The 12,841-nt window shown below is 42.6% G+C and overlaps 1 protein-coding gene across 3 annotated transcripts in view; it reads right to left on the bottom strand.

Moving 5' to 3' along the window:
- The window catches only part of ARID5B (AT-rich interaction domain 5B), a 182,231-nt gene that overhangs the window by 20,075 nt on the left and 149,315 nt on the right, over positions 1–12,841 (bottom strand). For all 3 annotated transcript variants that reach the window (XM_002718470.6, XM_070057697.2, XM_008270095.5), the window contains one exon: positions 8,033–8,130. In XM_002718470.6, the coding sequence (XP_002718516.2) occupies positions 8,033–8,130 (98 nt within the window). The remainder of the gene's footprint in view (positions 1–8,032; positions 8,131–12,841) is intronic.

Here is a 12,841-nt window from a genome sequence, read left to right as displayed (position 1 = left end):
TGGAGAGGTAGGGTGAAAACAAAAATGAGACAATAAAGAAGCTTGACAAAGAAAAACTGCTGTTTGGCAAGCTTTTTTTTTTTTTTTTTTTTTTTTTTTTTGGGTCAAACAAAGAACTTGCTGTAGTTTGGAGCATGACATACACACTTGATTAGTTTGTGCCCGAGGGTGTTTTTACACTCAACAGTGTAAACTCCAACTTGTATTAATTACAACTTGCATTTAGAGGCAAATTTAAGAATTTTTAAATAGAGATTTTTCAAAGGCTGCTGTTTATTTTTTTTAAAACAGAAACCAGTTTTTCTACTCCAGGGCCTGGCTAGGATTTTGTTTTCCTTTTTAGAAGTTTCTTGAAATATCCAGGCATTGGAAAGTTATCAGAGCATTTGAGGCATGTTGAGTGATAGGAAGTGTGAGGTTCTCGTGTATGAAATTACCTGACTGTCCTTTGGGGAGACCTATTTTATAGATGATAAAAAGAAGCTCCTCTGGGGGTAGGGTGCTGGCATTGACCCATCCAAGTCCGTTGTAAGAATGACCTTGGGGGCGAGAAGCAAAGGAGCCATAGAGGGGGAGAGCAGCTGCACACACCCAGTCAGCCTGACTCTGAGCAAGTCCCGTTTGATTTCCTGGGCGGGCTGCTGGTTCTTGATAAGACCCAGCAGGCCTTCTGTGGATTTGGGGAAAGGAGAGGTGAGATTGCCTGGGTGGCAGTGCTGCAGAGGTAGGAACAGTGGGTGGCCAGCGGCTAAGACTCCCATTATCAGGACAGTATTGGAAAGGAGATGCATGTCCACAGATGGGTTAGCCCTACCAGGGGTGAGGATGGACAGAGTCTACCCACTGAACCTTAGGGCCAGACACTGGAAGGATAAACCACGTCACGTGCCTTTTGTATATCTAATTTGGAAATGCTGCTTGAGAACTCTCCTGCTAGCCTCTTCTACCACATCATAATTATCTCTATACATTTCCTAGAGGGAGCTGGTCTTTCCATTTGGATTTAGTTTAGTTCCTTCAGCCCCTGTTTCCTGAATCCCAAATGTGTTCATGTCACTACACTGGGCACACAGGGGGAGTCTCAAGGAGGGTAGTAGTCACATGGGCCTTGCCCTCAAAAACAGTTTCTTTGCTGTTGTTGAGTGCTACAACTGAATGACTTTAGTCAACGCGTGATTATCTACCCCAAGTTCTAACCCCACCTCTTTAAGATCCAGTTTAAATTCTAGATCCCCTAGGAAGACCACTTGTTTCATTCAGTTGGAAATTCACTCTTCTTTTATGGATCTCTGTTAAATGTATTTGTATCTACTGCATGGCTCATTTTCACGGCTTTGTAAAACAGTTAATCGCTCTTTCATGAGTATACGGAGTCAGATCTTGTGATGATGTTAGAGAAACAAAGGTCATAGTACCTTCCAGGTCTAATGGGGTGGTAGTGGCTGGTGCCACACTGAGAAGAACTCTGAGGCTGAACCTGGGCTCGGAAGCAGCAGCATCATGTTCCCATAGCAATCTCTGCCATGAATGTGGTAGCCCGGTCACCTCCTCATTGCCTGCCAGCCCCGTTCTAAACGCTTTGGTTCATATGCTCTTGTTACCCCAGAGAGTTCTTTGCACATGGTAGAAATTAAAAAACACTGAATATCCTTTGAGGGCAGCAGCAAAGGAAACAGGTAGCCCATCATACAGCGAATCTATCCCACACAAGAAAAAGAAATAAGTCACTAGGAGAGGTCCTCTTACTAATTTTAAGTGTAATTATAGGCTGTGTTGGTAGATTGACAACTGCCCACATCCCAAGAGCTATTATTTGCCACATTGGGAGTCGCTTTGGGTGCTGTGAGTGACACAAATTGGAGGCATCTACATGAGAGGAAGTCAAGCATGTGAAGGCCCATCCACTGTGCTCTAAGGCTTCAGTGAATGGAATGGGAAGATTTGGTGGGAAAGAGGAGCTTCCTCAACCATCTCGAAGCCCATCACAGAGAAATGCGAACGACACCATGAGTCGGCCCCAGGAGGCAAGGCAGGGTCGACAGGAAGCCACGGAAAGCATTTTGCCCAGCATGTGGCGTGTTTAGAGGAAGAACACCCTCCACAAGGATGTTTCCCCTAACCTCCCACTGCAGGGCACTGGAGCAGAGACTGGATAGCGTAGTGCCAAGCACAACTTAGTCCTCCTGGAACTTGGCAGCCTGCGGGCTGCATTTTGCCCATAGACATGGTTGGTGATGCTTATGTAAAACACGTTTCTGAAATGTTTGTAAACTAGGTGATTTCAGATAAACATTATCTTGAAAATATGAGAAGTCAGGAAGCATACAGAGCATCTACCTGCAGCAACAGTGTCAGCTTATCCCACCGGGCATCTCTGGCCAATTTCCCACTCTCCTACCTACCCTCTCTGCTCACCTATGCCACCTTCTCCCACAAACGTCTGAGTTTGTGATCATGGAGAAGGGCAATACTTCTCCAGTGATCTGGATGAAGGACTAGTTTTCTAAATTTCCCCATCTGATGCCAGATAATGCTACTGTAAGACTGAATTACTAGAAAAGTGAAATTTAAAAAGAGGCATCCATGATACAAGCCCCGATTATTTATTAGATTCAATGTACAAAATTACTCTGACACACATCAATGTCAGTGAGCTAACGCTTATTGCAATTCCTATGCTTAACTCGATATAGGTAAGCAGCAAGAAGTTCAAGGACAGGTCAGAAAACCTCATTTGAGTAGCATGGGTGTAGTGGGCTGAGATCCTGCTTGTAACTTTCTGAATTGTATATTTATTAGCTTCAAGAGCAAGAATACATGGAATCATGTCCTGGACATGAACAAAACCATAACTCACCTTCCCTTCTCTTGGCTTTTTTCCAAGGGATGATTAGCTGACTTTCTTAGAACCTGATAGATTTTTAGTCCTCATTTTAAGGAACAAACTTATCTTATTCAAATCACGAAGGCTCCACCCCCTGCCCTGCACTTTCAGAAAAAGGAGGCAGTCCCTCCAGCTGATGCCCACTCGGTTTCTGCCCAAGAGCACCTGGCTTGGGATGGCTCACCCTAAGTTGCTGCAAAGGAACCCCCCTCAGCCACGCAGCAGGACAATCTTGTCCAAGTAATGCTTACAGGAAGAGCAGAAGTTTAGCCTCTGAACTTGGAAATTATGTATGCAAGAAGATGAAGCGTAATTGCTCATTTCCCTCACAAACAAACACATTTGCTTATGATTTTGATTTCCTAAATACTCAGAAAAGCACATCATAAAGTACTTTTGCCTTAATGCTCCTTTTAAAATCTCTAATAACAACGTCATGTGCTCCACAGGAACAGACCATGTAATTTATTCAGGAAAATTAAAACCAGTAATCTGGTATTTTGTGTAAAGATTTTTTTCCCCCTGCATGTGCTTTAGAGAGATTTTTTTTCAGAAAAATGAAAAGAAATCTGCATGTGAAAACAAAGCCTTTAGAGTGAATTTCTATTACAGAAAATCAAGCTAAGAGAATTCCATAAAAGTAGCCCTTTTCCCTTTTGTTCCTTTACTGATAAAAGAAAATGATTCGAGGCATCTTCAGTAAAAAGTTGGATAAAGAAAGAAAATGGTTCACTTAGAAGGGTCCTGCCCAGGAGCATGTAGGCATTTTTCTTTGCATTATAATATACGATAATTTTATCTATAAATTTTGAGCAAATAATGTCCAGAATAGACACACTTCATAATGCTTTGCGGAGTTTGAGACATCCATGTAGCAACTGCCTTGCGATGGGAAAACATTAATGCTTTTTCTATTGGTAATCATCTGTAACATGAGCAATTAAGTACAGTACTAATGGACTATGGCCAGGAGCCTGGTACTAATATTAAAAACTGACAGAGATGAATAGGTTTGGAAGCAAAACCAGGCTGACAAAGACATTTTTATGAAGTGCTTGGACCTATTTGATTTAAACCAATCACAGGCAAGTTTGGACGAGTCAGGCCTTCAGCGACAATGATGCATTCACAGGCATTGTACCATTTCTGCTATGCCTTAAATAAAAACACCCATTGATTCTTTTCAACAACCCGCACTTTCATTATTACACTCATTAATAAACCAAAAGAGCCCAACTAATATATAAGTAACATTTACTGAGGAACTGGCTACTTTTTTCTTGTTGTAAAATGAAAACATTTACTGGAAACATGAACCACAATGCATGAAAAATACATCAGTGGATAATGCATAGTAGATCACTCATTTCTTTTTCATCTTCTAGGAAAGCAAAGCTGAAGGAGGGGAAGTGGAAAAGGAGCAAGTCTCTATATTAGAGTGAAAAGGAGACGCTGGATGAGCCAGCAGTCGAGTAGGACTGCAATCATTCTGATCTTATTTGGAAGCTTTTAAATATTTCCCAGGTATTTCCAGACTAGACATTGCTACAGAGTCTCGAGTCTTCCCAAATGTTGTGAGCAGTCCTTCACCAGTCTAGTCCTCCTTGTTTAACTGGTCTGTGACTAGCAGCGATGAATGAAATCCACCATGATCACTGCGTTTTAGGCAAGAGCTTTGGCCTCAAGTTTGACCAGAGCAGAACTCTTTCAAGTCCCTGGACATCTCTAAGTATTCTCTGCTTTTCTCTGGTAAAATGAATTAAAGGAGACTTCTAGAGCTGTAATTCTGACCTTTTTGCCTCACGCCTAGGCCAAATAAGAGAAAGTGGCATTGCTAAATTCAGTCTAATAAGAAAATTAATGGTACTCGAATCTTGCATCTAATCACAACAATGGGACAGGGTTCTAGATGGCACAAGGAAATGCAAGGACAGGTTAGGCATCAGGAAGCCATCCTGAACAGCTCTGCTCCAACCCCAGCTCTAGGCTCTGCACTGCCATTGTTGCTGAAGCCACACACATGACAGGGCTCCCCATGCTGAATTCCTACTTGGAAGCTGCACTATTGTCTCTCAACTCCAAATCCACCCTTGGCACTTGGCTTAGTAATGCTAGGACTAGAACTCTGTAAATTACATTCCTTTGTCAGTTGTCTTCCTTTTGGGGTTGTGCAAATGCACACGCGCGCGGGGGAGGGGGGTTGTCCTAGGAGGAAGGGGGAGAGGAGAAATAACTTCTTTCTACTTATCTTGCTCTTCATATCAGTGTCATCCCAACACTAACGTAGCAGTGGTAACTGGTTCCAGCTTTCAACTTCCAGTTTCTCTCAACTATCCCTAGCAGTTTCAATGTATTTGCTCTGAGGTCAAGCGGCAGCCTAAGCCTAGATCCATAGTGCTCCTCTCCTGAGCTCCCCTTAGTACTAACGCTGGCTGGGTGACGCCCTTTCCAGGGATTTGAACCCCAGCTCTGCGTGGCACACTCTCTAGGTGGTAATATCCTAATCCATTCTCTCCGCTCTCTCGGTTCTAGGAAACCTACAGCTCTTACCTCTGCGTTAATTTAGGGCTTTCACCAACACCTGTTTAAGCAATTCCCTACAGTAACTTCTCTTGGCTGAATACCTAGTGTGGTTTCCATTTTCCTTACTGCACCCTGCCCGATACACTGCCCAACAAATTCTAGATTTAGAAAAGTGACATGGCTCTTCCAAATGGTTAACCTGGCAGGAGACCATACCTTTATGAAATATCAAGAGTAAGGAAAAAAGAGATGGAAAAAAAACTAATAATATTTTACAGTTGCTACAGTTTGTTTTATATGTAATAGAATTGTCCAGTTTGGCTGATTGAAGGCTACTGGTAATATGCTCCTCCAGGAAGAGGTAAATCACGACAGAATGTACACAGTCTTCAAACAAACATATCTTTGCATTCCATTTAATACTGAGGGTATTTTTATTCACACAACTCCTTGAGTAAACTGTACACACACACACACACACACCCATTATACTCATCCCTTCCATTCTGAACATCATCTGTTTACTTTCTGACCATGTGATACCTTGTAATTCATTTGCGGAATGTGTTCACTCTTCAACTAGGTGAGTTAGCTAACAGCTGAAATATACCCCTTTCCCAAATCGTGATTTCAGTTGGGTCTTGATGGCTCAGGTGTTGGAGCCATTTGCACCAGGAGGAAAGGGCTGTGCACTCTCAGAATAGAAGCTAATTGGAAGTGGACTCGGTGTTTTGATGAAAACGTTCTGATTACAGCTTTGGCTCATGACTCAAACACAAGGAGACCGTGGTATCCTCAAATGTTATTTACAGAGCCTCACCTGAGATGTCAATGCTATTTGTAAGAGGACATCAGTGGTGTGCTTTTTACGTACAGCGAGCATGTGTGAGCTTTTGAATTAAACACCAAGAGAAATAAATCTTGAATTCAAAAAAACGGATGCCCTATTTTGCTAAGTGCTGTAAAGAGTAACAATTAGAATGTATATTATCAATGTTTAAAAATCCTCTGGGTTATAATTCTGCCAACTAAGGTAATCTCTTGGGAATACTTTGTGGCACTTTTATAGGATACTAAACCCATCTCAGTTTACTCTGAGTATTTCTACAAAAGCATTCTAAGTTTTGTTGACTTGCCATACAAAAAGAGGCTTTGAGTTCAATACCGTACAGATGAAAGTACAAGAGAACTTAAAACTTGACTAGGAATTGATGTGTTCAATGGTGTTAACTGGGGACACACATATATGATCCCGAAGCAGGTGTGAAATGTCTAGGTTAAAATTGGAATGGTAACTCCAAGACTATAGCAGGAACAATCAGCTAATCTAGTAGTTGTGTTTTACTTTTTTTTTTTTTTTTTTTTTTTGACAGGCAGAGTGGACAGTGAGAGAAAGAGAGACAGAGAGAAAGGTCTTCCTTTGCCGTTGGTTCACCCTCTAATGGCCGCCACAGCTGGCACGCTGCGTTGATTCGAAGCCAGAAGCCAGGAGCCAGGTGCTTCTCCTGGTCTCCCATGCGGGTGCAGGGCCCAAGCACTTGGGCCATCCTCCACTGCACTCCCTGGCCACAACAGAGAGCTGGCCTGGAAGAGGGGCAACTGGGACAGAATCCGGCGCCCCGACCGGGACTAGAACCCGGTGTGCCGGCGCCGCAGGCGGAGGATTAGCCTATTGAGCCACGGCGCTGGCTGTGTTTTACTTTTCAAACCAGCAAGCAAACTGGTTACTGCTTTGTAATTTATTTGATTAATGTGCTAGCTAGTTGTTTGTTCAGCTAAGTAGCTGTTCTTGACTTCATTCCACATATGGCCATTGTTAAAACACACACCCTTCTCTTGGTTTCCCAATCTCTGAATGCAAAAACAGAAGCCAATCCAGTGAACATTTCAACAGGGAAGTACCCGTTATAAGGAAGTTGGTACAACGCGAGCTAATTAAGTGAGGAGTCAAAGAGTACAGCAAGGATAACACAGAAAACAGCTGACTGGTCTTCAACGTCGTGGGTAATGGACTTAGTGCAAAGGGAAAGACCCCTGTGTCTGTAACCTTCACAGCAGGCTAAGCTTGCACCTGCCTCTTGTTCGCATTGTCACCACCTTTCTGAAGCAGGCTGAAATTCTAAGAAAACAAAGGCACACAAAACGTGGCAAGAAGAGTTCCTGGGTCAAAAGCACAGCTGTAGAAGAACAACCCCAAGATGGAAAATATAATGGACTTTATCTGGGGCCAGTTCTCTTATCGTAAAGAATTACTTCTCAGTGTCAATACAGTTACATGGCAATCTCATAGTCACATTGCACGTCTTTGTTTTCCAAAGCTGAAGATTCTCACAGTAAATGAACCTTCAGGGAACATACTGAGTAATCTGTGCTTCTGGAGGGGAAAAAAGCATTGTCAGGCAGGTGGTCACGGGATAAAACCAAACTAGAAGAACATCTAAATTTAGCCCCTGTAACCAGAGAAAGCCTAAAAATCACAAGGCATAATGCAAAGTAAAATGCCAGAGAGATATTTTCTGTTTCCTGAAAGGCCCTTAAGAGTTCCTGTCTTACCCCTGACTAGAGACACCTTCCAATTAATGCACTTTTAATTAAGTGAAGACTTTCCAAGAAAAGGTTTCTTACCTTTCATAATGTCTGCGGGTACAAGTGGCGGCGCTGGTGCTCCCAGGATTACCGCCTAATTCATCATAAATATGTTTCCATTGACGGCGGGCTGTTATCTGAAAAAATGGCAATGGGACATTCAATCGTGCATCATAAGAGATTCATGGTGCCAGGCTTCAATACATATGCAACAGTCAGAAGAGAACAGTCTGTTCTGGAAACCCAGGGACAGAGAAGTCCAAATGAGTATATAGGGAGACTTACGGTTTTATAGCAAGCTCTCACTTGCAGTGCTATTTTTTTTAAAATAAGAAAAATGGAATTTTATTTTGGGCTCTCTATTTTGCCACCCTTGCACCCCCCCTCCAAATATTCATGTACCTATCTGCCCCTAGAGCCCCGAACTCCTAGCCTTTATGTCATGTGATAAAGCAGCAAAATAAAATCTTATTTTAGCTGAATTCTATTTTAGTTCTTTAGTTTACATTAATAAAAATGAATATTAGTTGCCCGAGGCTTGCAGAAATGGTGGCCAAGTACATAGGTAAGAGACTTTACCAAAGATGCTTTTGTGTCTTCTGATTTGTGAACCATGTGATGCACTGCCTACTTTCAAAACTTTTTTTAAGTTTTAAATCAAAATAACTATACAGATTCATTAAAATAATTAAATTGGTTGTGGAATTTGCAATCATTTCAGGCTATATTTTTATGCCAGCTATTCTAATTACCATAACAAAACCTAACTCTGAAACTATATATGTTGCAAGCTGTTTATTTTCATTTTCTCAGGTCAGGAAAATGGGAGATTGGTCAAATCCTATGAAAATTAACATATTCTAACGCTAAAATGCTTGTGATGTATATTATTGAATGGACTGAATACAAACAAACAGCTTGTAATATACTGAACTGCACACTGTGGTCTTTTTTCCTTTAATTTTATTTTGTACCTAAATTAAGATTTTAGAAAATAACAGATGCAAGATCTGGCAAATGATTAATTTGGGGAAACCATGTCATTTGCTACATCTGAGTGATTCTAGAGTTCACTTGAAACTAGGAAGACGGGACAAATTCTGGGGTCCTTGTGGACTTTCTAGAGAGGATTACATGAAAGCCCCATTATTGGAATGGGTAGGGAGGGAGTGTGGCAAAGGTGCTGGTGGCATTTAAGGCAGTCATGGTAGACGGCTTCTTTCGAGAAACACAGAGCTGCCAGCTGAGTTCACCAAGAGGCTGAGGACAGCAACAGGGGGAAAAATTCTCAGTTTGCAATGAGGGCTCTATAATTGCAGTCTTAGGAGGAGGAGATGGGTGGTGAAATATTATAGGGTAAATGGCACCTTTTCCATTTCAAATAAAAAGAGCCCCCCTCATCTCTATACAGGCTTCTCAAGAGGGCCTGGAGACAATGTTAGCTTTGCATTGTTCAATTTCCAATGAAGCATTTTTGAACCAATTGGTTGTAATAGTTCACATCAGACAGACCTGCTAGCAGGGGTAACTGAAAATAAAACTTCCTTCTTTATAGCTTGATTTATATTTTAATAAATGATTTCAAATGACTTTCAAAGCACTCAAAATACGTATTTTCATAATTATTTCAGACTTATTTGCAGTCTCCCTCCAACCTATAAATGATACAACCTTGGACTGATCTATTTGAGGCTGGTATATCAAACAAGGAGAAACAGGCTCCCTTCCCCAGTATCTACCTTATTCCTCAAAGCACTTGGAATACTGAGGACCCTGAAACACTACCACATTCCCCTCACTCAAATGAGGTGCAAGGGCCCTGGGGGTCAGAGAGGGGCCAGAAGACCGCAGCCCCGCCAATCACATCTGAAGAAATCATCAATCTTGTCATCTTTGTGTCTCTTATGAGCACTGAATTCTACATTTCATACAGGATTTGCATTTCCATGCTGCCATTTAATCCTCCCATAGCCCGTGAGGAAGGCTATAGGACTTTTATTCATAGATGAAGTGAGACTCAGAGAGGTTACATGACCTGCCAATGACACACAGCAGCAGATTGAAAACCAGGACCCATATAAATAATACATTATCAAAAAGGAAAAATCTACCTTACACTAAGTCTGGAACTGTGACAGCAGGAAACCAGCATCAAGCACCACTGGTTGCGAATACGTCACGTACAGCTGATGAATCTGTGTTAGCGTTTTGGTGCTTATATACGATTCGTACAGGGAGGATTCATCGACACTGAAGACGGGGCTGGGCCTTCAAGGAAGTGATCCCTCTGTTTCCATGCCCTCCACTGGAGGGTGGATGAACCAGGCCACTTTAAAACTTTTTAAGTTATAAAATATGGGCTTCCCAACTGCTAAATGCGTTTAGCCACTCAGTTCTCCTGAGCATATCTCTCTTGTTTTGTCTTCAGATATATATATATATATATATATTTTTTGACAGGCAGAGTGGACAGTGAGAGAGAGACAGAGAGAAAGGTCTTTCTTTGCCGTTGGTTCACCCTCCAATGGCCGCCGCGGCCAGCGCGCTGCAGCCGGCGCACCGCGCTGATCTGATGGCAGGAGCCAGGTGCTTCTCCTGGTCTCCCCTGGGGTGCAGGGCCCAAGCACTTGGGCCATCCTCCACTGCACTCCCGGGCCACAGCAGAGAGCTGGCCTGGAAGAGGGACAACCGGGACAGCCCGACTGGGACTAGAACCCGGTGTGTCGGCGCCGCAAGGCGGAGGATTAGCCTAGTGAGCCGCGGTGTCGGCTCAGATATACTTTTAATTTAAATGCTGACGGTGGACTCCAGAGGGTAAAGGCGGGAAGATATCACGCCCAGGAAGAGATGCTACTGCTTTCAAGGGTCCACAGGTTAGTAGGAGGGACAACCCCACACAAGTTACCACAGAGGAGGATGTACAACTGAGCAGTCCACACCCAAGTAAAAGAAGCCAATCCTGGGAGAGTGAAACTTAACCTTATTGTAAAGATGCCTGGGTTACTTCTTCTCAACACAGGTAACACCCAACGAACCATACAGGAAGCCTTCCACATCCATTATTTTCACAAAGGCCTTACTGCTTATAAAAACAGAGGTGTTTGAACTGCTCTTTAGAACCCAAGTGGTTTATTAAAGGTGGCCTGAAACCAACTCTCCATACCACCAACCTCAGCCAAGAAAATAGGTCGAACGAGTGGGAAAGGAATCTATCTCTTCCACAATGATAAAAATACTCTGTGGCTTAAAAAAAAAAAAAAATGGAAAAACACTCTTAATTCAATGGTCTTGGAGTCTTGATAGCTCTTTTTGGTTGCAGGGTGAAAAAAAAACCCACTAACTTTTTTGTGGTCACATAAGGAAATATTAATCAGAAATCTTTTGGGCTGAAGCTCATCCAATGGCTTAAGAACAGGTAGGAAACAGAAGTCAAGAGGAGTTTGCCCGAGCACAGCATTGCTGGGCTGCTCTGAGGAAGAGCCTCCTTCTCGGGACCTTGAGGGCGGACTGAATTCAAGGAAGATGACTTTTTTTCCTGGTAGTACTCCAGGAACTGGAGCCTTTCAAAATTGCATGACATCATCTTTGGCCTCAAGAATTTTGAATTAAGCCAGAGGCTGTCTGTCCAGAGAACTAGGGTTAGATTCAGAGGATGTCTTCGAAATGATGTCAAAACCAGAATTTGATGTCAAAATCTTATCCTTCCAGAGAGAAGACAAGCGATTTCTTCGTCCTGTCTTGGGGGAAGGGCAGGGCAGGGCGGGGCAGGGCGGAGAAGAGGGGCCGCTGACAGACGTTCTTAGAAGCACCCCTCTCACAGCATGCCCTGACTCTGGGGTAAGAGTTACTCAAGAGCCATTTCTCTGCCCTACCTGCTCTCCAAATACTGCCTCTGGCTTGCTGTCAAATAGTTAGCCAAATGGAAATCACTTTTAGCAAGCCTTTTACTCTCACGGTTCTATATCCTGGTCAGACCCCAAGCTACTCTTCCAGCATTAACTGCTTCCCCAGATGCTGAAGTGAGGGTCCCGACAGCTCAGCAGCAAAGCTTTATCCGGCTCTGCCTCTTCTACAGTAGGTGATCCATGTTCTAATGCGTTTGGAAGGAAAACTTGGGTAGATAACTAGAAAGCAAGGATCCGCACTGCCAGCCAATCAGAATGCCAGAGCACTGTGTTTTCAGGAAATCCATTCCACTCAAAACATTTACGATCTCTAAACCTAAGGAGGCAGAGACTATACACTCCCAGCAGAGGCAGAGCAGGCTGAGAGCCTTGCATATTGCTATTAGTCAAATGTTATAAAGGCTTAAAATAAAACTTCTGCTCCTCTTTTTTTTTTTTTTTTAAATTCAATTTGAGGGTTGTGAAGGACTGAAATGAAATAATCCATAATCTGCAATTCAAACCAGAAGGTTTGGAATAGTTTATAACCACAAACAAAAACAAGCCAATTAAGATGGCCTCTTTTTATAACCAGAAGGGATTCCAGAGAGATGTCTTTATCCAACTGCAAGTTAACAGCAGCAGTGACACAGCTATGCATTTTATATTACAGGGTTTTTTTTTTTTTTTGCTATTGCTTAATATTTACATTATCTAGACTTCTTGATCCATCTCCTAAATTCACACATTATTCTCAAGAATCAGATAAAATGTCAGCTGGTAATTAGTACATCTGATAAGGCTCATGTTAGGTGCAAAGAACAGACTGACAGATGCTACAAAGGAAGGCAGGTTATTACATCCTTTTCCCAAAACATCACCTGAAACGTGTAGAAAGCATTTTGTGTATGTAAGAAATAGCTGAGAGTGGAAGGCGCCAGAGGGATGATTTATGAATCGCCTT

This window comes from Oryctolagus cuniculus, chromosome 15, assembly GCF_051225735.1.
Source record: "Oryctolagus cuniculus isolate XC-2025 breed Fujian yellow rabbit chromosome 15, ASM5122573v1, whole genome shotgun sequence".
In the NCBI taxonomy this organism is placed as follows: Eukaryota; Metazoa; Chordata; class Mammalia; order Lagomorpha; family Leporidae; genus Oryctolagus; species Oryctolagus cuniculus.
This window is presented reverse-complemented; position numbering and strand designations above follow the sequence as displayed.